Source organism: Symsagittifera roscoffensis, chromosome 8 (genome assembly GCF_963678635.1).
Source record: "Symsagittifera roscoffensis chromosome 8, txSymRosc1.1, whole genome shotgun sequence".
NCBI classification, from domain to species: domain Eukaryota; kingdom Metazoa; phylum Xenacoelomorpha; order Acoela; family Convolutidae; genus Symsagittifera; species Symsagittifera roscoffensis.
The window spans coordinates 55073873-55099639 of NC_087069.1; the positions used below are offsets into that span (position 1 = coordinate 55073873).

Sequence of the window (25767 nt, forward strand, 5' to 3'; positions counted from 1 at the left end):
GTAATCATTTTTCGTAGAGTTATGGGGGTTTAAAGCTTGCCATTTTGGCCAATTCGGGACAATTAACGCGCGGTATATTTCGCGCTATTAACGCGTTAATCCGTCTTAGAAATCGTTACAAATTGGTTAAAAGAAGCTTATTTGCCCTAATTGGTTTGTTACAAGGAGCGAAATCTATCCTTTTGTACTTTATATGGCGTGTGGGGGATGATTTTCATAAAAAACTTCAAATTTTAGAATTTTTTTTTCATTTTGCTTTATTTAATTGAATTTTTTTAGTGTTATTACTGCTCCATAAACCTTAAATTGCAGTCGGAACATTCAGGGCTTCGCCCTGATACGAGCAGTCTTGTTATTATTATTATCAGACACGAACCAAAATCAAAACCAAAATCAACAAGACTGCTCGTATCAGGGCGAGGCCCTGAATGTTCCGACTGCCTTTTAATGTTAATGGAGCAGTAATAACGTTAAAAAATTAAATTAAATAGAACAAAATGAAAAAAAAAATTTCTAAAATTTGAAATTTTTCATGAAAATCATACCCCCACACGCCATATAAAGTACAAAAGGATAGATTTCGCTCGTTGTAACAAATCAATTACGGCATATAATCTTCTTTCAACCAATTTGGAACGATTTATAAGACGGATTAAATCTCCGCTTTCGCGTTAATAGCGCGAATTATATCGCGCGTTAATTGTCCCAAATTGGTCAAAATGGCCAAAATGGCAATCTTTCAAATTTGAGCTCATGACAACAATACCTTTCGAATGATATAAAAAAATTCCGTCAAAAATGGCTAGTTAAAAAGTCGAAATTTGTCTGAAGAAAAAAAACCTACCCCGAGCACAAATATTCCGTTACTGTCGTATCGAAAGTCGGAACAATAACTACTCGCAGCCGATGGTCACAAACTTCATCAGAAACATCAAATCAATTCTCAAGTAACACTTGACATAAGAAGCCTTAGATTTCTTCTGACATGAACACCAGAAGAGCCTTGCGAGTTGTAAGTATCAAATTTTTCCACTGCTATATTCTAACTGGTTTAATCAGAACAACACCATTCGATTTAAATTTCCCGCATGTCGAGTAAGAAAAGATGGTACTTCACCTGAGTGCCTCGTCCATCATCCTGTCCAATTCTGATCTCAACTTCTCCACATCTGCATCCCTTCCCTCCCACACCTTCTGCAGCTCCTCCTTCAGTCTGTTCACCTCACTCTCCCTGTCCTCCTTCACTCGCTCCAACTCCTGAATATCACACAGATGTGAACATAAGTAATAATTCACTCCTAGACAAACGTGAAAAATATGTACTTACACATTAGATGTAGTGAGAAAAATTTTCAAACGTTTAAGTTTTAAAATTTTCACTTTCGAATTAACTAAGAAACACCGACCAATAGACATGAAATAACTCATCGCTAACACTTTCTTTTTTTGACACGTGTTATTAAGTTTTTTAAGTTGAGCTGAGAATTAACCGAGTATGTTAATATAGACCAAAACAACATGACTACATAAATTGGAAAAAAAAACAAACCGTTCAGTTCAAACTATTTCAGACTATGCTTCAAAAATTCAGGTTTTAAAAGATATTCGACAAACGAACACGCCCACTTTTAAACAAAAACTGAAAACCATTAGTTTAGCAGACAATTTTATAATTTTTTGTGTCTTTCACGTCCATTAGAAAAACACCTGAAAGCCACAATTGAGTGATGGGCATAGTTCGCTCCTGTGAAAGACATCTATAAATAATGGGGCTTTGTGTACCTGTTGTGCCCTGTCCCTCTGACTGTCCAGCTCTTTCCGGAGACTGTCGAGGTCTCCCTTCAACTCCGCCTCACTGGCACTCTTCTCCTGCTTCATCCTCTGCAGTTGCGTCTCCAGTTCATCCCTAGTCTTCTCACACTCCTGTCTCCACTTGTCCACTTCCTCTTCTTTGCTTTTCGAAAGTCTGCAAAACAGGAACAAAATGAAACAAGACTGCTCGTATCAGGGCGAAGCCCTGAATGTTCCGACTGCCTTTTAAGGTTTGTGGAGCAGTAATAACATTAAAAAATTCAATTAAAAAAAACAAAAGAAATTTTTTTTCTAAAATGTGAAATTTTTTTTAAATTGAAAATCATCCCCCCACACGCCATATAAAGTACAAAAGGATAGATTTCGCTCCTTGTAACAAATCAATTATGGCATATAAGCTTCTTTCAACCAATTTGGAACAATTTCTAAGACGGATTAACTCTCCGCTTACGCGTTAATAGCGCGAAATATATCGCGCGTTAATTGTCCCAAATTGGCCAAAATGGCAAACTTTAAACCCCCGTAAATTTACGAAAAATAATCACAGGTGAAATATCTTTTCAAATTTGAGCTCAGGACAACAATGCCTTTCGAATGATTCAAAAAAATTCCGTCAAAAATGGCTAGCTAAAAAGTCGAAATTTGTCTGAAGAAAAAAAAACCCACCCCGAGCACAAATATTCCGTTACTTTCGTATCGAAAGTCGGAACAAAAAAAACTTGTTTTTTCCTTGATTTGAAATTAATGGAATTTTTGGTCCAAATTGGCATTCTAAACAGATAATTTGAAAAGTTTTCTCTTTTCGAGTATAAAACAGACTGAAGACTTTTAAAAATTGAACTAATAAACTTCTTATCCACTTCCTCCTCTTTGCTTTTGGAGTAGTAACATAAAAAAAATTATATGTAATAAAATAAAATGAAATTTTTTTTCTAAAATTTCAAATTTTTTATGAAAATCATACCCCCACACGCCATATAAAGTACAAAAGGATAGATTTCGCTCGTTGTAACAAATCAATTACGGCATATAATCTTCTTTCAACCAATTTGGAACGATTTATAAGACGGATTAAATCTCCGCTTTCGCGTTAATAGCGCGAATTATATCGCGCGTTAATTGTCCCAAATTGGCCAAAATGGCAAACTTTAAACCCCCGTAAATTTACGAAAAATAATCACAGCTGAAATATCTTTTCAAATTTGAGCTCAGGACAACAATAGCTTTCGAATGATATAAAAACATTCCGTCAAAAATGGCTAATTAAAAAGTCGAATTTTGTCTGAAGAAAAAAAAAACCCACCCCGAGCACAAATCTTCCGTCACTTTCGTATCGAAAGTCGGAACAACAAGACTGCTTGTATCAGGGCCAAGCCCTGAATGTTCCGACTGCCTTTTAAGGTTTATGGAGCAGTAATAACATTAAAAAATTATATGTAATAAAATAAAATGAAATTTTTTTTCTAAAATTTGAATTTTTTTTTATGAAATCATCCCCCCACACGCCATATAAAGTTTAAAAGAATAGATTTCGCTCATTGTAACAAAACAATTATGGCAAATTAGCTTCTTTCAACCAATTTGGAACGATTTAAAAGACGGATTAAATCTTCGCTTTCGCGTTAATAGCGCGAAATATATCGCGCGTTAATTGTCCCAAATTGGCCAAAATGGCAAACTTTAAACCCCCGTAAATTTACGAAAAATAATCACAGCTGAAATATCTTTTCAAATTTGAGCTCAGGACAACAATAGCTTTCGAATGATATAAAAACATTCCGTCAAAAATGGCTAGTTAAAAAGTCGAATTTTGTCTGAAGAAAAAAAAAACCCACCCCGAGCACAAATATTCCGTCACTTTCGTATCGAAAGTCGGAACAAGAAGTGGTATTATAGTTACAATATCAGTTTCCTGTCAAATGCTAATCATAAACAGGGGCACAACAGCGGTTCGCCGTGATGAGCTGTACAGCTCTTGTGTTGGTCCTTTCCCCCGAGGAAAAATGATCTTAAAAAAAAATCGGTCATCTCGCGCAATATAACCGGACAAAACTATAGCATTTAAGGTTAATATCACTCTTTAGGTGATGTAGTCGGTTGCAGAAGAAAAAACATGAAACCTCAGCAGTTAGCATTGCAAACTGAAAAAAAAAGAATTGTTCTGACTTTCGAAGAAAACGGAATATTTATGCTCGGTGTGGTTTTTTTAGTCAACTTTTGCCGATCGAAATAATAATTTTCAACAAAAATTTTTTATTCCCCGTTGAAAAGATGTCGACTTCTTCCTGAGTTCAAATGTAAAAAAAAAGATTTTTCATCAGATTAGTTTTTTGTAACGTTCTGGGGGTTTGAAATTTGCCAAATTTTCCATGTTCTGGACTAAATTATGCGCGCTTTGAAGAGTTTATTCAAAAGGCTGAGAGCGTAAGGAGAATTGTTCATGCATGCGTGGCGAATTATCCTGCACCAAGAAAGTCCTTCCAAATTTGCACAAAGAAAATCGTTTTCAATGTTTTTTTTCCATAAAAACTTTTCGATATGAATTAAGGGACAGTCGGAATATTCAGAGCTTTGCCCTAATATACAAGCAGTCTTGTTTTTGTTATTGCCGATTTTAAATGTTTCTGCCGTTGCTTTAAGAAAGTCTGAAGAACAGTTTTGATTTTACAAGGCCATTTGTCGGGTAAGTCGGTGTTTTCGTGCATTTTCCTCGGTTAAAGACTACAGCATTTTAGATTAAATTACTTTTTAGACATTGTTTTACAAAAATCAGCTATAAACAAAAATCTGACACAAAAACAAGCAGTATCAGGTTGTTTAATTTCATTCAAAATCATTGACCGAAAATTGTATAGCCAACAATTTGACATCAGCTAGAAAACAAAAACTGGCTATTTGTGCGTTTATTTTTACGTTATATCTCTCAATTAACAGCACTAAAAGTATGTTTGTAGACTTTTTTTGTTTCTGGGCGCCTTATAGCCTATAGATATGATATCAAATAATGTGAAGTAGTTAACTGAGCATCAGCTAAAGAAACGTCCCAAAATACGTAGTATTACCTATTTTGTAACAATAAAACCACTGTAAAAGATTTTTATTATTATTGTTCGGGCGGTTCAAGCCTGATATTATCTCACAACTACTGTCTTAGTTTTTTCAGAACCATGGCATCAATAAACTGAATAGTTTTTTATGCAGGATCCTTAGTGAGTTTTTTGTAGAAGCAATTTCGTTAACTAATGGTATATGTATAACTCTCTTCGGAATAAGTATTAAAAAAGATAAGTTTTATCTGAAATTTCTTTTTGAGATAGTCCTCTCGGATTTATCTCATTTCATTTTTTTCCAGATCCATTTCTAGCCGATCAACCCTAAAAACTTTTTAAAAGACCCCGGAGTTTGGCACCAACGTCAATAGCAGATTTAGGGGGGAGGAGCGGATGACCACTCCTCGCTCAGATATTCGACCCCCTGACCACCCTCTACCGAAATGGTCCATCTTTAGTATTCTTTTAAGACAACCAGTTTTTGCTAACCAACCCAAAGTGTTTTCTAAAGGCACTTTTTAGCGCATATACTTTGATGGTGTTGCTTTACGGCAACACCACCAAAAAATTTGCCTGTGACGCAAAAAATCTTCCGTTCAGACCAGACCCATTGACCAAAAAATGGTTAAAAATGGCTTGAAATACATAATTTTCGATCTGCTGTGTTAATCCAACAATTGAACAGATACGCAGGGTCGGTGTGGAAAACAAGTTCTCTACTTTATTCATATAATCCATTCATCTTCGCTGCGAGAATTTGCTGAGTATCTGCTGGAGACTAGCAGAGTTTTCCGAAAGCACTAAAAAAACCAGTGAATTTAATTTTTCATTCGAAATCATGCAAGAATCATGCAAGAAAAAAGCAACAATAATAATATTTCTCGCAAGATTTGCGTTGCGAAAACACCACAAGCCATCAAGAATATGTGGAGGGAAATCTAGCTATAGATAGAGATACTATGTGCCGTACCTTCCGATCTCCTGCGTGAGTCTGTCCATGTCCTTCTGGCTCTGTTGCTGGATTCTCTTGCTCTCCCCCATCACATCTGCCAGCTGTTGTCTCACCACCCCCACCTCGCTCTCCCGCTCACTCTTCAGTCTCGCCATCTCCTTGTCCCTCTCTTCGGTTAATTTGTCCATTGCCGCACGCAACTTGTCTTGTTCTGAAAATTAAATAGATACACTTGCCACAAAACCCATCTTGATTTTTCTTAATTTTGCGATTTTTCTATTGTTTCAAATCTGTTCGATTACATTTGTTGCAATGGAACATGATTGAAAAAGGGATATTTTAAACTAATTTCCCCCTATTGTACTTCCTGGTAACGACCTACCCCCCCCCCCCCACCATAAAGAAACAAATCAGCGGTTAACAAGCATATAAGAATCTTGTAACTAGTAACGAATTTCCCCTCTTTTTGCAAAAGGGGGCTATAGGTAAAGAGATCCGAAAAAAAGTCATTGAACGAAAAAAATGAACGTGGAAAAAAAACGGAAAGAGGGGTTAAGGAGTCAAGTAGGAAGAATGCCCGCCCTGGTTAGTGTGTTCACATATATCTCCCACTGACCCTGTGTGGCCTGCTGTTTGTGTCTGTCCTGTTCCTGTTTGAGCATGTCCATCTCCCTCTGTCGCTCATTCAGTCTGTTCTCCCACTCCACCCTGTCCCTTTTGTTCCTCCCCTCCGCCTCCTCCCGCTCCATCTACAGTTAACACAGATTCATATTTCAATCGCAATTGTAAGGTTTAATTCTGATCAAGAACGCTCATATTTGAGTGTATCGTCTGCCTTTGCATGTTATGATCAATTTCTTTTCGGCATAATGGCAAAATGATCAAACATTTAAAAAAAAAAATTTTTTCTATTCAAATTTTTTCACGCTTGATTCTATGAGCATATTTATGTTCAAATGTTTTTTTGAGCCTATCAAAAAAAAAATAATTTGTGGTCAATAGTCGTCAATCAAACTCAACCGCACTGGAGTTCTAAGATAAAAATATATTCTATTTGAGTTTCATTTTCACTGTCTATAAAAGTGAATTGCTCGTGAAACACTTTAACTGGTATCGATTATCAAGTGCAAGTGCGTAGTAGTCTTTTGCCCAAAAATAGTTGGCCTCATTTCTAATTGGAACAATTATGAGTGCGGATAATTTTTCACGTATAAATAATTCGGGTTTTGAAACTATCAAATTGTTATTCGAGCAGCGAAGTATCTGCGTTTTTGTCAAGTGCAATCATACTTGCTTGGACGTCCATATGTTTCCTGATCGATACCCATACGCCGTCAACTTTTGTAAAAGCGGCCTGATTTAGAAGAAACCACTTAGACATATACACTCCTCCTTTACTTCGAAAATTGGAAAAAAATCGACTATAGTCAAATTAAAATGGATAACTTTGCTGGTACTTATGAGAAACAAAGTCGACTGAATAATGTTTGTGGTCGATTTTTTTCCACTTTATAGAGATTGACTATAAAACTCGTTTTCATATATTTTTTTGTTCAGATAAGGATAAGTACCACTTTGTTCAAATAAGGATAAGTACGAGAAATCTACATGCACAAAATCATTTTAAAATTTTAATCTAAAATTGGTTACTTGCTGTTCAATTTCTTTATTTTGTTCAAATTTTTATTTCAATTATTTAGAAACGTTGGTAATCAAAACAGTTGGGGGTAACCTTTGCATCAGTTTATGCAAGAGTGTATTGTATGTATGCATAGGTGGATCTAGGATTTTGGTGAGAGAAGGGGCTGATTTTCAAAAAAAAAATTGACTTTTTTTAGGTCGACCAAATAACTTCTCGAGCTCTCCAAAAAGCCCTATAAGACCAAACTTTGAAATTGTTCTGCAATTTGAGTAGGTGTGAGCTTAGGAAATCAAGTAGGACGCACATTCAGATTGTCTGTAGTTTTTTCTGTATTATTAACGTGACAGGTGCAGAAATTTTAGCAGAATGTTGAACGTGGAAAACAAAATCCAAAAAAATACTAAAACCTATTTTTAAAATGATTTTCAATGAAATATCAAGAATCTTAAGTGTGATAAAACACTGAATTCAAATCAATTTTCAATCTGCCATTTCGTTATCTGAGGGAGACATGAGAATCGATTATACTGGAATCAATACAGAACTCAAAAATCATTTATGCTTGATGTTTTTCCACTTTGCTTAGTGCAGGTTTTTTCGATTATTTTCTTTATTTTGAGCCTAGTAAGGCAACAAAAAACGTGAAACCACAAACCACACTATTGCATTTTTTTAATAATTTGAGCTCAATGCAAGTCAGTACCAGATTTAACTCTTTTTTGAGCTCAAGCTTTCAGACTATAAAAAATTTCAAACAAAGGGTGACTCAGATCTCAGATAAATGTTTTTAAAAATATGCTGTGAAAAAAAAATTACCACAAATCAGGTATTTTTATAGGGTTTCAAATACGAAGATGTGGTGTTTTCTGAAACCTAAGCTTCTAAGCAGGAAAAAAAGTTGGAGAATAATAGTTGTTTACGTTTTTAAGGTTTTTGATTTTTGCTGCACAAACAAATTTACTCTGTAGTCACAACAGCTTGTTCCATAGAAGAGCAAAAAGGTATTTTACCTTTTGGACGTCTTACTTTATATGCAAGATAAAGATCATTTTGAACCTCCTAGTAATAAAGAGTACAACCTCATTTTTTCAAAATAGTTTTCTTCTGTTTTCAACGCAAAGAGTAAAAATGATGGGAAAAACAAAATTGATGGTGAAAAAATTAGCTTTTTTTTCTGCTGACTGCTGATTCTTACACGAACTAGCAAGTAGAAGAACACTGGCGTACGATAATTATTTTGCACAGTTTTATTTTCCTGATATGGTTTCATATCTCTATTTTGCTGTCTCATTTGGGTTCAATCAATCGGTGCTACTGGCACAACGATACCGATAACTCTTATCTTTTCAATAAAATTCACCTTTTTGTATTACTTGTTCACATCTTTTTATTAGTCTGAAAAGAGCATACCTGCAGTCTGTTCTCCATCTCTTGCAGCTGATTGGCCATCTGACTCTTCGCTGATTCACTGTCTTGTTTCATCTCATCCATCTTGGCCCGATATTCCGCCATCAATCTAAATCACAGACACATAATACATGCAGATATACTATGGAACACAGTTATGTTTTCGACAGGGTTAAAAGATAATGTCTCCAGCAAGGAATCGTAACAGATATCTGCCAATTCAGAAAAACAAATCGGTTACATAGAAATTCCTTATTTGTGAAAATGATTCCTTGCAATTTAAAATTGCGCAATAAAACACCCTGTTTGAGAAACTGATTGCCTAGAATGTAAAATTGCCCAAAAAATACACCTTTTTAAAAAAAATTCTTGCCTAGAACTTCTGTATAAGCACACACTTTTTGTAAGTATGATTGCGTAGAACGTATAATTTTGCCCTTTACAACCGATTGTCTATGGTTAATGATGTTATTGGGTAATGGTGTGTGTTGGTTGGTATATACTCACAGTTCCCTCTCGTGTTTGTCCCTCTGCAGTTGCTCCTCCTTCTCCTTCTCCATCTTACTCATCTTGTCCTTCAGGCCACTCAACTCACTCTGTCTGGCAGCCTAGAAAGAGAAAGAGAGAGAGAGAGAGAGAGAGAGAGTGAACAGGTTGACACAAGTGTGAATTAATCAGAGAGTGAACAGGTGTGGTTAAAACGGTAGTCTGATTCATTTCAAGACTACTCACACAGGAAATGAATTAGAAAAAAAAACAAAGTAAATCACAATCGAGCAGCTTACATGCAGCGAAAGAGCCGAGAAAAAATACATAAGCCGACTATAGATTGATTTTGTAAGTACTACCAGCAGGGGGTGGGGGTATTGCTCCATTGATCTCGTGAGAGTGTTGCCAATTGTGCACATGCTACTTTAACCATGGAATCGAAAACAGAAAGAAAACCCGTGAAATATCACAGAAAAATTCAAACAGAGCCTTTTCTCTCTGATCTTTTTTTTCTGCGTGGAATTCGTCTTTTCACTTGACGATCATTTGCCCCCTCAACTTTATCCACAACCCGCCTTCTCGCCCCCTCTCCGCCCTCCTCTTTTCCCCCTTACCTCGCTGTCCTCGCCCTCTTTCTTGACCCTCTCGAGGAGCTGTTTCATGTTGTCCACCTCGTACTGTTTGTCCTTCCTCAGTTTGTCCAGACTCCTCTCTAAGTCCTCCTTCTCCCGCTTGAACTCGCCTAGAGAAGAAAAACATATAATTACATAATCAAAGTTACATAATTGTTACATAAGAAGTTGCATAATCGCCTCATAGTGTGTCACTCATGTGGTGCGAGTGATTGCGAATAAAGTGTCTGATTATTCTGTGTTTCAGTCACGAGTTTGGTGGTTCAAGGCCCAACTTTATCGGATGTCTTTCGTTTGCCCTCCTTCCCCCCATCCTACGTCCTCAGTGCGATAAAAAAACGCAGGAACTTTTTTGTTCATGATAGTTTTCTGAAGCCATAAAAAGCCACTTATTCCTTTTTCCATCAACTTGTTGAGTCAACATTTCACATCCCACAAAGGGCACAAAAATTGTTTCCGATATCACTAAGTCATAGAACCATAGATAGTGATCATTTTATGTATCAAACCCCAAAAAAACTTAAATTTATGAACCCTGTAAAATGAACTACAAAAAACAGAACTACTAGTAGGATAAGTAAGAGTGCATTATTCTGTTTGACTAGGTGATGCGTATATTGAGTGTGTAAATGTGTCAGTGTCAGTGTCTGTGGCAGTATTGACATTGTCATTCATATAAATGACTAGCCTTACCCCTGAGTTTGTCCTGCTCCTTCTGTCTGTCCTCCTGACTTCTCTGCATATCCCTCTTCACTCTCTCCAACTCATCCTGCACTGCCACCCTCTGTCTCTCCTGGTCAGCCAACAGCTTCTCATTCTGCTTACTCTGCTCTCTATTGACACATAAACAGAGCGATATGTTGACCTAACATCACTAACACACACAGAGTTATGCAGTTCAAATGGGATCCACATAACACGCAAGTATCCTACTTATACAGTGCTGATTTAAATTAACCGGACAAAACGAATATAACTTGAATTTTCAAACGCATTTTTCTCAAATATGGTTAAGATTAGACAAAAAGTGAAGAGAACAAAAGTTGCTTAGAATTTCACCAGAATTAATATGGTGCCATTTTTTCTCCGAAATTCTTAACAAAAATTTTACCCCAAAAATGGGTCAATTTGGCTTTTTTCAATTAATCAAGAATTACGCTGAAACTACTTTGTTAATTGATACAAAAATTATATCACACGAAGCCTCTTACGCAGTTCAACAAAGTTTAACAAGGGTTAAATCTCCAAAAATTTGCGCTAATTGTTTAAAATTTATTTTTTAACAGAGATTCTGGGTTTTATATAGTAAAAATCACATTTATTGACTATCAAGTGAAAATTTTTTCTCTTATACTGGTTTTTGGAGATTCAACCCTTGTTAAACTTTGTTGAACTGCGTAAGAGGCTTCCTGTGATATAATTTTTGTATCAATTAACAAAGTAGTTTCAGCGTAATTCTTGATTAATTGAAAAAAGCCAAATTGACCCATTTTTGGGGTAAAATTTTTGTTAAGAATTTCGGAGAAAAAATGGCACCATATTAATTCTGGTAAAATTCTAATCAACTTTTGTTCTCTTCACTTTTTGTCTAATCTTAACCATATTTGAGAAAAACGCGTTTGAAAATTCAAGTTTTGTTTGTTTTGTCCGGATAATTTAAATCAGCACTGTACCATGATACCTATTAAGATTAACACCATTTATCCACGGGAGAAAGGACATACACAAGAGCTGTACAGCCCATCACGGCGAACCGCTGTTGTGCCCCTGTTTAAGAACTACGACATGCAATTTTTTTGGTTATTTTATTATACCTTATAGGTATCCTATTATACCTTATTAACATTGCTTCCTAATTATTACACAACACACACAATGGCATGTTTCTAAAAGGATCCACATCTTACTCCATACCTTAATCATACCTTATTGGCTTTTACTTGCGCCATACCAGTTGAATTCGACTAATCCAGTTAAACTACTTGAAGTCATTAGTGCAAATTGTTGCTTGCCCGAAGTCGACCCAAGAAGGAAGTAAGATCTGGATCAAGATTGAAATATGCCTGAGAGTGACAAGGAACAACAAGGAACAAACTATATAACTTTTTCTCTAAACTTTCTGAAAAATGTGTAACCTGTAGAAAACAAAGCGGTGTCTTTGATTTAGTCTTTGAATAACTCAGAAAAAAAATTCGTGAAATATTGCGGTAGCTTGTTAGCGAAAAGAAAATTGCAAAATTACTAATCCAAAATACTATTAAGATGATTGAAGTTGCTTGTGAAAAAAATTTACAAATTGCTCTGAAGACTTTTTGCTCTAAAATATTTCAATTAAGATACGTTTTGTTGAAAAACCGTATGCCAGTAGGCCATAACTGATAACTGTTTTTGCATATACATTAAGACCGGCCAATTTTTCGAAAACAAATTCGTGGCTTCCGATTAAATGTCACCTTGTCGTCGTTAATTTCAGGTCAAACTTTCATAATTCAAATCAATTCAGTTTGGAGTCGGAAATTTGTTGTCCCCGCCAGGTCAAAACCCCAAATAAATCCGATCTTAGTCATAGACCCCATAAGTACTACAAACAAACTTGCAAGCTCCCAGTAGTCTGACATGCTATCATGAATAATATTGCGCTAGGTCATGGCAAAGTTGAATTAATGAGTTCTCGACTTTATTAATTATTTATCAACTATTGTTAACTATTATTTCATTAATGAATTAATGAAATTAGACGCCAAATTTGAATGCGAAGTTGGGGGTGAAAGAGCAAAAAGAGTGAGACTATTGTAAATTGGGCACACACTACTTATATAAGTACCTTATTTTGTTGTCGTATTCGTTGCGCATCTTGTCCGCCTCTTCCTTCAGCCTCTTCGCCTTCTCCTCGCTCTCACTCTGCAACTGCTCCATCTTCTTCTTACTACTCAACAAGTCCGCCTCCAACTCCTTCTTTATTCTGTCCCTGTCCGCCTTCATTTTGTCCATGTCCGCCTTAGATCAATAGTAACTTATGATAATAAATTATAAACTCACTAACATATAAAAATTTAAAAAATTCACTACCTTATTAGAAAAAATTATCAATTCATAATTTATAATTACACTTACAAGTGATAAATTCGTTTTAAGGAGGGAACAGACTCAATTACTATTTACTCAGCTCATAATAATAAACCAATCCCATCTTGGAAAACACCCAAAAGGCCAGTTAGCTTCCTATCGAATATCGAGTGGAGACTTCAGAAGCGTGCTGATGAGGGAGGGGGCAACCATTCCTACCCCCCCAACTCTGGTTGGCCTTTTTTTCCAAAGGATTTCCCCTTTGGTATAATTGGGTCTTATGCACTAAACGGCCCAAATTCAAGTTTTCTACATCGTAAGCTGGAAATTATGCGATCGAATTTGATTGGGTAATTTTAGCAAATCAAATTCAAGTTAGAAAGTCAGGCATTCCCATCAAACTTTCCAGCAGATAAAAAAATTAGCCGAAATTTCCGAAAAGATGGAACTTTGTAAAAGAATCAAAATAATTTTGAGTTACTTGTGAAACCTTGCCCAGACAAGAAAAACTTAATAAAAGGGCTTGACAAAAAAATTCAAATTAATATTTCGGCTGATAATTTTATCTGCTTGAAACGGCAGAATATTAATTATTTCATTTGAAATAGCAGAAAATGTCGATGGAACTTGGTTGACTAATTAGCCAATCAAATTCAACCAAAATAAAATCAGTTCAAGAGATGTAAAAATAATGATTTTGGGCCGTTTAATGCATAAGACCCGTATAATTTAACGAGATCCATTTATGGCTCGCCAACCTCAAGCAGAAAATCATTGACATAACCGGGTTCTTTTTTGGAGAGCTCGGAAACTCACTCTGATCGGACTTAAGAAAAGCCAGCAAAATTTTCGATTTAACTTGGCTTTTTTTTCGAAATTTAAAGATACAAAAATGAAACTAATGTGGAAAAATATTTTAAAAAACCTGAGGCGAAGCGGCGCTTCGCAGCACTTGTGATTAAAGACAAAAACTAAGTCTAGTGATTAAAGACAAACAAAAAAACAAAGTCTAGAACATGGATAACGTTGGAAAAAACTAGTTCTACCAAAAACTAAATTTTCGTATATCTCGATAGTAAAAATAATTAAGTAACGGAACAAAAACGGAGGAAATAAAGACGGCCTTCTTTGAGCAGACACAAATCGACCAGAAAAAATTTGATTTCATTAATTTTTTTGTACAGTTTTAAGTTCCACCTGAGACTAGAACGAACAACACTTGAACTTTCAACTACAAAAGAAGTTGCCTACAGCACAGGAATAGAAAAATCAGTGATGCGGCAACTAAGTCGACAATTTTTGTGCAGACACCTGTTGAGCCGTAAAACAAATTATTTTTAAAAAATTGAAAAGTTTCAAGAAGTGCACCTCCCTGAAACTACAAAGAACAACACTTGCACTTGCATTGAAAGTTGCTTGCAGGACAAACAAGACTTGTTTTGTGGCAACTAAGCCGACAAAATTTTAGCAGAATGACGGTAGTTCAAAAAATAAATTTTAACCGAAATTGTTTTTCAATTGCATATATACCGAAGAAGACAAGGTCCAGCAGAGAGCCGAACCCCAGAGCTCAGGGTACAAAGACGACGGTGTTAACTATAAGCTAAGTGGGAAGGAAGCTGGATGATTTTGTGAAGGTTCAATAACAAAGCAATTTGAAGAAAAGATGAAACGTGTAAGAAAAAATGTTTACTGGAAAAGTCTTTTTCTCGATTTCACGACTCTTGCTCTCGCAAGTGCTATAAGACTCGATTTAGTCGAACAGAAATGTTTGCCCTCAAAACAACGCAATATATGAAAAAAACAGAGACAAAATACAATAAATTTCATTTTTGAAAAAAAGAAAGTGAACCGACGGAAACTAAGCCGAAAACTACGAATCCGAAGAAAAATCAACATTTTTTTCAAGAAAATTAATTGAAAACAATCCAACACCGGAAACGGATTACACATACTTACTACCTAAATGAAGTTAATTTTATTTAAACTTTCGAGTATTTGAGCAAGTCTGAAATTGAGCATGTCTGAAAATTGCCATTCCTACACATTTGACCAATCTATGCCAAAAGTTACTCATGAGAAAAAATTCGAGTACTCGATTGCAATACTTTTGCTTATTGCAAGGGTAATAATTTGCAAAAACTGGTCAAAATGATGAAATATTTCGAACTAGAATCCACCGCTAAACCGCGAAAATTGTGTCAACCAATCAGAGCTCAGTATTCAAAAGTTCGATAGCAAAAAGCGATACAATCAGTCAGTTTTGACAGTTTAAAGGGCGTTGATTGGTTGAGAACTTTCGCGCATTCGGTCCTTTGCGCAAAATAGCGCCTACACCTCTCCCCCGTTGATCACCTGTAGCTGTCCCTTGTCCTTGTTGGCGTCTGTTCTCGCTCTCTCCAACTCATGCTTCAATTTGTCCAACTCACTCTCCTTCGCCGCCTATACACAATAGTAGCAGCCATTAAAAGAAGTAATAAGCAAATGAATCATAATCAATTTTAATCAAAAGTTATGCTTTAATCAACCCAAAAGCATTTACTGAGAAAATCGAAAAACCAAATTGGGAGAAACTCTGATAATGTTTACAGAAAAAAAACGTTAAAAGATCATGCTGTATATGTCAGTTTAAAAGCAGATCAAATTCTACACGCTTCATCTTTCGACAGCTTTGATTTCCATGCCGCAGCATCATTGCAAACCCTCTTTAAACCCACCTTCAAATCCACCGTCAAACTCCTCTTCACCCAACTCCCCCACAACCCCCTTCCAACTAAGCGTAGCACCCCCCCCCCCCTACCTGCAGCTTCTGCTGCTGTGCCTTGAGTGCACTGATCTGTTCCTCCATCTCCCTCTGTCGCTCCTTCGCCTTCCTCTCCTCCTCCCCCCTCTCCCCCTTCAGTCGCTTCAATTCCTCCTCCTTCTCCTGCAGTCTCTTCACACTGTCCCCCTCACTCAGCTTCGCCTGCTCCTTCAGTCTAAGCAACAACAACAAACAACGCCATCATTTACACGTACTAAACTTAATCGCATGTTTCCTCAGTGAACAAATGGGCTAAAATAACTGCATAAACAGGTTTAAAAAAATCGCATAAATCATCAAAGAAGAGAAACTAGCAGTTTTTTTTTTCAATTTTTGTTTCAAAATTGTTTTGTTTTTGTTTTACTTTTAGAGGAGAGTGTTTGTTAAAATTGCCTTTGAAAAGATTATTACTTATTTCAGTGTTGTTGCAAAAATTAATTTGTTAAATTTATTGCTGCATAATTTGAAATAAAAACTGAATATTCAAAAAAAAGAACGGCCAGTTGAGCTCATTGTTTTCGCGCGAAAGCCTCAAAAAAATATGGTTTTGAATCTTTTTTTATGTGAAGCAATTATTTTGCGTTGATTGCTCCGGCTTGCAAAATTCAAGTTTTGTTAGGATTGTGCTCGGTGTTTCGCCTGAGAAATTTCTCCTCTTTGATAAATTGTTTCTGTTTCTACTTTCCAAAAAAGGACGGAATAGTTGTACTCTTTTGGTTTTTTTCTCGAGACAAATTTCGGCTTCCTAACTATAACCATTTCGTTAAATTTTTTAAAATCAATCGAAAAGTATTCTTGTTTTGAGCTCTCATTTATAAAGATATTCCAGCTGAAACTTTTTTTGTAAAGTTATGAGGGTTAAAAAAATGCCAAATTGGTGAATTTGGAAAAAAAAATTATGCGTTTCGTGACATTAACGCGTAAGCGGAGCGGAGCCCATACTCAGTAAAAACAGAAAATAATAGATTATAATGGATTTTTTATTGTCAGTATCCAAAAATTTCAAAAAGAATTGATTATAAACGATTCAAAATTGATTATAATTGTACGATTTTTCGGAACAATAAAAATCATTATAATCGATAATAGTAGATTATAATCGATTAATTTTTTTTAAATTTTTTTCAAATTTTTTTGAATTATAATCCATTAAAATGGATTGTAAGACATTATTATTCAACAAACAACATCGCTTCATTTCGTTTTGTTTTGTTTTGTGTGCTTTTCAATTGGTTGATCAATAAACGTCATTGCTTCATTTAGTTGTATTCTTGTTTTGTTTTGTATGCTTTTCAGTTGGTTACCGAACAAAAGAAACTGTAATATTGTACCTATAGCTTAAACTTAAAATAAATTTGATTTTTATTGTTTTTTTTTATCAAAATAACTAAAATATAATCCGTTATAATTGATTTTTTTGAGATAATGTATTGATAGAAAAAGGGATTGTAATCTATTATAATAGATTATAAGATATTGTAAGAGATTTTCGGAAAATTATAATCAATTATAATTGATTATAAGTTATTAAAAATTCACAAAAAATTTTATCATTATTATGGAATATAAATCGTTTATACATCTAAAATTGGCGCTTATTATTAATCATAATTTTGCTAAAAATACGATTGTAATTATAACATAATCGATTATTTCCTCTTTTTACTGAGTGCGAGAGAGTGAATTCGTCTTTGACATTTTTTCAAAATGATTTGAGCCATTCTTTTCATTCTACTAATACTTCGGGATATGCGAAATACGTCACATTAAACTTAAAGTAGCGGGTGGGGGACGATGACAGTTTTTTTTTTAAATTACATTTTTAAAAATTTTTTAATTTTTTTTACAGCCAAAACTACTCCATAAACCTTGAATGGCAGTCGTAACACTTCAAAGCGTCGCCCTGAGATAAGCAATGTTAATGGTATTGGACGCAGTTTCTCGATGTTGTCTTAAAAATTTTGATGCGCTAAGATAATTTGCCTTCAACCGAATTTACCAAAAAAGTTGCCACAGCGTCTTAAATTTCTATTCTTACTGTCAAGTGCCAAGTCACCCGACTCGCAAATCAATCCAAAATGAACAGAGGCCCTCTAAATGGTTCAGATAATTCTTGCTACACTAAAATTTCGTTATTAGCATCGAGTGGAGAGAATTGTTCAACATAACTTTTTTTATGTTTTTTTTTCTTTAAAAAAGCCACTCTACGTATATTGACGGACTGTCAGAACTTTCAAAAATTTTTCATGGTACGGATAGTGTTGTGCAAGTTGGAATTGAATCTGAGTCGGTATATGCTTCGTGTGAATTCAAACCTGGTAATATATGAAGCATTAATTGTCCCGAAACTGCCAACTTCAGGAACTGAAAATCTTGCTAACTTTTATCTTTTGACTTTTATTTTTCTTACTCAAGGTTACACTATTTTACTAATGGTATAAAAATAATGGTCAATTTTTCTTAAGTTAAAAAAATGTCAGTTTATCACTGTTATGGGTTTTATCAATGATTTGAGGGCTTAAGGTGTTAACCAAGCCTAATTTTGGACTCAATTAAATCTGAATCAGAACTCATGAGAGAACAGATATGTCTGAACTAAAATATCAGAATTAAAACAGACATGCTTAAGAAGACCTGCAGCAGAATTGAAGATTTACAGTTATCAGATTTGATTTTGATGAATAACTTCACAACGGGTAAATCATCAGTTCTTAGCTGTTTTTCTTTGAAGTTTTTATCAAAATATGACCTGAGGAAAGTATGGCCAAATTATCTTCTGGGAGAGCTCAGAAAATCACTTTACTCGACTTATATAAATTACAAAAGCATAAATCATAACTTTACTTTCCAAATTTTACCTGTCCATTTCCGCCTGCAATCTCTGCTGTTCCCTCTGGGCGTCCAACTTGTCCTTGGCCGCCTGTGCCTCCAACTCCTTCAGTCTCTTCCCCTTGCTCTCCCCCTCCCTCTCCAGCTCCTTCTGCAACTTCTCCGCATTCTGCTTCGCCAGTCTCAGCTCATCTACCCAACACACAATCAGTCATTAGTTCAATGTTTCAAAAATGATCTTTTATAGTTTTTAGTTTTTTTTATTTTTTATTAACTTTGATTTTTTGAGGCACTTGAGATTCAAGTTTCATTTTGTTGTAAAAGTATATATAAAAAGTGTTTTTCTCTACTGACAGAAAAAGCAATGTGGCAAAAATAAACATAATTTTTTCACTAAAATGTATCTAGTAGCACTCACCTCCCCCTCCCCCCCCCCCTCAAACTAGGCGCGGTGTTATAGGAGCGGTGCTCGGAAATGAGTACACAGCGGATCAAGTGTGGTGTTCTGTATTAAACCGTATAATTCGTGACTCGCATTCGGAGAAAAAATCAAAAAAAAATATCTCAATGTTGAGAAAAAATAGTCTGAGTGTTTACGCTTTTCAAACCAATTTAGTCCAAAATTGAAGGCTCTATATAGAACTGCATGATAATAATCTGTATCTGTGGAGGAAAATAGTCTGAATAGTTTACAGATCAAGTTAGTGCCTTAGTTCAAGTTTTCATTACTTGACCTATTACATTTCCATCGACCTTCTTAATATTTGCATTTTAATTTTAAAAAACTATTTTAACGTTCTCAGATTATAGGAAAACTTCCATGGTAACAAAATAACAATTTCGAACACATTTCATAAGAAAAAGCTACGTGTTTAGCCCCAATTGCACGCTTAAGTGTTCTGGAAATGAACATTTAGCAAGTTAAAGAGGGTGGGGGGTTGTTTAGAGAGATGCTGACCCTGTATCTGGTCGTACTGTTCCTTCTGTCTCTTGGCCTCCTGACTCTGTCTGTCCAGCTGACTCTGCAGTTGTCCCATCTCCCTCTTCTTCTGCTCCGCCTCCTCCTCAAATTTCTGTCTCTCCTTCTCTGCCCTCTCCAACTCCTCCTTCGCTTTCTAACACACAAACCACTTGGGTACTATTCAGGGAAAAGTTTAGAATGGAGTTAACCCCTCCCTCTGATTATCAGTGTCAGCCGACTAACTTTACTAATTTTCTATAGGCACCTCTCAAGTTTGAAGGGAGAGAGCGCTTAGAAAAACAAAACATTTTGTTTCATCAAAGTTTTCGAATACTTTTTTTGAAATATAAAAATTGGAAAATTTTTTGCATTTATTGCAAAAGTTTGCTTCCGGCGCATTTTTTATTGACAAAATAAAGTCTTTATAGTCTTTTAGGACAGCTCGTTTTATCAATTTGGTTGACCCTAAAAAGGTCTACAAAGTTTTTGTTTCCTTTAACTGTTACTTATGCTTTATATAGGTAGTTTTCGCTTATGAAAGCTTGGAACTAGGGAAATGAACGCGGCAAACAAAAACTAAAATTTTTTAGCTTGAAACCCAAAAAGATGAAAAAATTTAAAATGGCTCGGATGAAAATTCCACAAAAATACCACAAAAATTCTAGACAATGGACAGAAAATTCTAGAAAACTCTAGACATGGACAATGTAAATTCTAGACGCAAAAAAAATGACTTTGAGTCGCAAGAAAAGAGCTTCGCTGAACCCAAAAAAAACTCTTCGTCTAAAATGTGGGAAATAAAAGAAACGGACTATGCTTAGACAGACTGGATAGGGCCCTCCATAAACCCTCTACGAGAAACCACATTTATTTCACCCATCACAAAACTGACCCTGGCTTCCTCCTCTTTGAAGAGACTGTCGTCCACCCCCGCCTGCAGTTGGTTACTCCCACTGTCTGCCCCTACCACCACCATCTCATCCTCAATCGGGGGCACCAGGGGGGAAGTGGCAGCCCCAGCATTAGACCCTCCCCTTTTTCTCTTCTCTTTCGGGTCCAGGATGGCACGCAACACGTGTGCTAAACAGAATATTAGCTACTAATTTTCTTTTTTATTAAAACTTTTTCAAAAAACTTGCCCCTTGCCTTCAAGAAAAATTTAAATGAACGAGGTTTTTTCCAATCAATAAAACTGAATGTTGTGCACCTGCAACAACTACCTTTGAGCAATATTCTTTTTGGCTTTTTCCCTATTCCTTATGATACTTAGTTAGTAAAACATATCAACCCTTCATAGAGAAATAATTACACGGTTAACCAACAATGTGCGCTTAATTTGCACCCAGCAGTGAATCTTCTTCTTCTTTGGGATGTGGGGTAATTAATAAAGGAGATCCTTTATTTCTCTTCGTTTGATTCTGTGAGTAGGTAAAAAAAAAAATTAAAGTTCAAAAAAATCATCTCACCCCGCATGGCGATGTCCTTGTACTTATCACCCGCCCCTCCCCCTCCTGCAGCATTTGCATCCCCACTCCCCTTCCTGTCCTGTGTTCCCACTCCCAGTTTGGACGCAGTGATTGTAGTGGAGCCTCTGGGGGAGCTGCTTGCTACACTTGCCTTGACATCTAAAGAAATGAATTTAAAAAAGTTCGAAAAACAAAAAATAGAGGCTCTTAGGATATATTTGCAAACAGTAGCAACTAAATTTGAGTAAGAATTTCAACCTCAGTCAAAACAGGAACTTAATGAATTTTTTAAATTAAAAACATGGAAACATAAATCATTACTGCTCCAACCGAGTCGGTGAAAGGAAAGAACTTTTGTGATATCATTTTGCATTACCTCAATTTGATGTCTTCGCAAGCAAAAATAATAAAAACCTGCCAATCTGAACAAAAAAGCTTCAGTTTTCAAAATAGAAACGTTCAAAAATTTCGAAACACCCTAGCCCATAGTTGTGAAGTTGAAATTAGAAGAAAAAAACGTACAGAACTTTTCGGCGATAAAAAATCCTTAAGCCAAACCAAAACGACTGCAGCTATATGACAAACGAATTGGCTATTAAGTACTTAAGTTTTTTTGAAGACAACAATTAAATGAAAATTTAAAAAAATGAACAGCTCATTATTGCTCATCGGTTTTCTAACGATCGCCATAATAAACAAACAGGATAACAGGATCATTCATATGTAGACAAAGCCTCGTGCACATTCCGTGTTATCCATCCAGATACGCATTCCTTGTCCTGGTCATTGAAAATGGGGAGGAACTTTGTATTCGGGTGTGTTTTAGTTTTTTTTTGTTTCCAAGAACCACAAATCATCATCGGACTGGGTTGAGTGATAAAACATTTTAAAGCGCTTACAGAAGTGATTTGAACCATTTTATAAATTTTCAAAAACATTTTCCCGGTGTCGAGAAAAACCGGTTCGAAACTTTTGATTTTTCGTCTGATTTCGAGCGAATAAAGCGAGCGACCAGTCTTATTTTAACTCCTTAAAATCTTACATAGCTTAAATTAAAACGTAAAAACGTGATTTTACATGAGTAGCGTTAGTTTACTTTGAGTATGTTAGCGCCTTTTTGGAATCAAAATATTCAAAAATTCAAAAAACTGCAATACTTGAAAAAAAAAGATTTTTTGATTTTTTTTTCATTTTTCAAGTAATTTTTCTAAATAAAAACTGTTTTTCATTTTGCTTATTTCACTATGGCTGTCGAATTTAGCTAATCTCGAGTTTTTTTTCAGCTCCTTTTATCACAACGCGCCGAAAAACAAACGACAATAATTTGAAAATTTTTATATTAATTTTAAGACTATGGTCGGAACATTCTGTGCTAATTGCACAGTAACCGGTTATCCTTGTTTCAATATTTATATTCTAGTACGTTACGTAGGTTAAACCTTATGTTTGGCCTTGAAAGCCAAAACCTCGGGGAGTTTCATGGTTCAAAGACTTATTTAAGCTAAGCATGTCTGTCGACAATTTGTAATCCTGATAACCGGTTGCAATAGAACTATTCACTCCGTATTTTTAATTATTACGGAATCCGGCGGACGTTATAAATAACAGACCTCAGTGAAGTAAAAAGGTTGCGACAGTCCGACTGCTCTTGGTTAAGTTTTCACAAAAAAAAACACAAGTTTGCAAAAATTAAAAAGTTTAACTCTTAACCCTATGAGCACGTCAGTTTGCCCTATGATTTACTGTTCCGACAATTGAAAATTGGGAAAAACTTTGTATTTGGGTGTGTGTTTGGGTGTTTTTTTTTCGCGCAAAATCAGGTACCACAAATGATTATCGGACTGAATTGAGTGATATATCATATTAAAGCCCTTTCAGTCGTAATTCGAAGAAGATTAAGAATTCATAACATTTTTTTAGTGTCAAGAGAAACCGATTTCATTTTTTCAATTTTTAATCTTTCGTCTTGTTTTCAGCCGTTTCAATAGTTTTTTTATAATTAATTTTAAGTTTGATCAAAAAACTTTAGTTTCTGGAGAATTTTAATGCCATTTTGGTAATCAAAAATCTCAAAATTCAAAAAAAATTTCTGCAAAAAAAATTTAAGAACAAAATTGTTATTTTTTTGATTTTTCAAAAACCGTTTTTTATCTTTTTTGTTTTCTAGTCATTTCCATCAAAAAGTGTTGTCCTCCTGTTTGCCTATTTTACAATGATTGTCGAAATTACCTAACTAATAGTTTTACGTAAGATCCTTTTATCAGACCACGCATTAAAAACTACACAAAATTTTCCAAAAAAATATTTTTTTACCTGTAGTTTTTGACGACTATTGTCGGAACATTCTGTGCTATTTGCACATCAATTGGCTATTGTGTTGTTGTTTCGACCATTGAAAATGGGGAAGAACTTTGTATTCGGGTGTATTTAAGTTTTTTTTGCTTTTTTGTTTTCCACTCAGAATCGGGTACCACAAAGAATCATCGGACTGGGTTGAGTGATATATCATATTAAAGCCTTTTCAGTCGTGATTCGAATCACGTTGAAAAATTTCCAAAAATTTTCCCAGTGTCGCGAAAACTGGTATGAAGTTTTTGATTTTTTGTCTTAATTGAACAATAAAGCAAGCGAGCAGGCTTACAACAACTGAATTATGCCTAATTTAAGACCTTAAACCTTATTCAAATCAAGTAAATAAATTTTTGGTGCTTTTTAGTTTCATTTTGGAAACCAAAAATTTCAAAAAATTCACAATTTTTTTAAATTTTTTTGTAAGTTTTTCTAGTCATTTTTCTAGAAAACTTTTTGTCCAAGTTGCATATATTATTCTGACTGTCTAATGTGCCTAAATTATTTTTACATCAGATCCCTTTATCTCACCGAGCTGAAAAAAATTACCCTAATTTGAAAAAAAAACATTCTAAGACCATGGTCGGAACATTCTGTGCTAGTTGCACAGTAACTGGCTATCCTTGTTTTCAAATTGTCTTTTGACGTAATTAAGCAACTTGAGCAGAAAAATGGCTACCCAAATGTTAAGAGAACGCGTGAAATTACGATTGTTACAGTGAGATTGTTGGAGCAAATGGGGGTTGAGAAATTAGACGATAAGCAAATTAGACGGAGGTACTTAAAAGGAAATTAGACGGTTTTGCAAAACTGCAATTGTGAGAAAATAGACGAAAGTGAGAGAAAATAACTTTGTTTGCACACAAATTGCGTTAGAAAAACAAAATTGCTTGTAGACAACAGTTCAATTTCGGTGGCCAGAAACTCTACAAGTCAATCATGCATAAATTTTTCAATTAAAAACTTTCCTGTAATATGCAGATTTGACATTTTATGTTCATTTAAACTAATTGTTTTGATAGGTATTGACATTTTATGTTTTTTGTATTTGTGAAACTTGAGTCTTAAGAAAAAAATTTTGTTAGCCCTTTCCTTTCCATAGCTTTTTCGTCTAAAATGCCAGATCTGTAAAAATTAAATTCCGTCTAATTTCGTTTTTTGTACTATCCGTCTAATTTGCTTATCGTCTAATTTCCTAGGCCCCGGAGCAAATTGTCCTACTCTGATTACCAGAGGGTTCAATTTATATTCAGATTTTGCTATTTGAGCTGATATCTAGTTCATAGATCTACAGCAAGAGATACGCTGCTGTGGGTACAAAAATGATATTTGAGATCGAAACTTTTTAGAATATGTTTCGGTTCCCGGCGATTACAAGTGACTTGCTCTTGTACGTGAAATAACAGATGAGTACCTTCAGTTTTTCCGTTGGCTACTGCTGTAGTCGTTGAATGAGTTGAGTCCCCCTTGCTCATCAGCTGCTGCAGATTAGACAGACCCCCTCCCCCTGTTCCAGTGCTAGCCTTCTTCGAAGCCAGTAGCTTCTCCAGATTATTCTTTGGCTTGGGCTCACCCATTGCAACTTATCAGAAGAAAAATATCCAAATATCGTAATATTTAACAATTTTGTATAAAGCTAGAATCGCCTGAGAAAATGACTCGAAAAGTTTTGGTTTTGGCAATGAAACTTAATTTTTGACCAGTAATTTCGGTTTCTGCAAACTAAATTCCAAATTAACCGACGAAAATCAAGAATCAAATGGGAAAAAAACCCAAGATTCGATTTGATGTTCTTGTTTGCAATTTACTAAATTATTTTTTAACGCTTGGATCAGCATGCAAAATTTACAGAATGCAATTTTTTCAAGTGTTTGTTGACGCTGGTGAAAATGATATGTAGTTTGAAAAGTGAAGTTTAATTAATATATACTATTGAAGCCAGCTGGTAGCATTTGTGATACGTTGTTGTTAAACATACTGTCGAGAGTTTAGAGAAAATTCTCAACCAAGGGCGGTATGTGTAGAAAACAACGTCGCGATTTAAATCACAGATCAATAACTTTAAAAAAATTTACGAAAGAACGTGTAAAATGGTTTAAAACACAGTATTAAAACACCATTTTAATACAATGTTTCTAGCACAGTAATGAGTTTTTAAAAATGAGTCTTTTTAAAGCTGTGATGGGACTACTTTTCTCTCTACATATGGTCTATTATAACCAAATAAGAAAGCAGTCGAGAAAATGTTTGATCAAATTGTGCTTCACATGTAATACAGACATGATACTTTTAGTTTTACATTTAGTCTA

At 35.2% G+C, this 25767-nt stretch overlaps 3 protein-coding genes across 3 annotated transcripts in view; 2 read left to right on the forward strand and 1 right to left on the reverse strand.

Moving 5' to 3' along the window:
• LOC134853395 (uncharacterized) overlaps nt 1-25767 on the forward strand; it is a 551043-nt gene that overhangs the window by 290660 nt on the left and 234616 nt on the right. The gene's annotated exons all lie outside the window — the stretch shown is intronic.
• Nucleotides 1-25767, forward strand: part of LOC134853394 (uncharacterized) — a 410233-nt gene that overhangs the window by 100801 nt on the left and 283665 nt on the right. The window lies entirely within an intron of this gene.
• Nucleotides 1118-25486, reverse strand: LOC134852839 (calponin homology domain-containing protein DDB_G0272472-like; the record flags this gene model as incomplete). The annotated part of the gene is given in 16 exon segments (XM_063868666.1): nt 1118-1257; nt 1783-1966; nt 5833-6025; nt 6431-6563; nt 8867-8972; nt 9371-9471; nt 9967-10094; nt 10678-10817; nt 12809-12981; nt 15406-15492; nt 15851-16028; nt 18712-18874; nt 19641-19797; nt 20536-20723; nt 21110-21268; nt 24873-25486. Coding segments are annotated over 16 exon segments (2393 nt in total), but the record flags the coding sequence as incomplete, so codon positions are not given.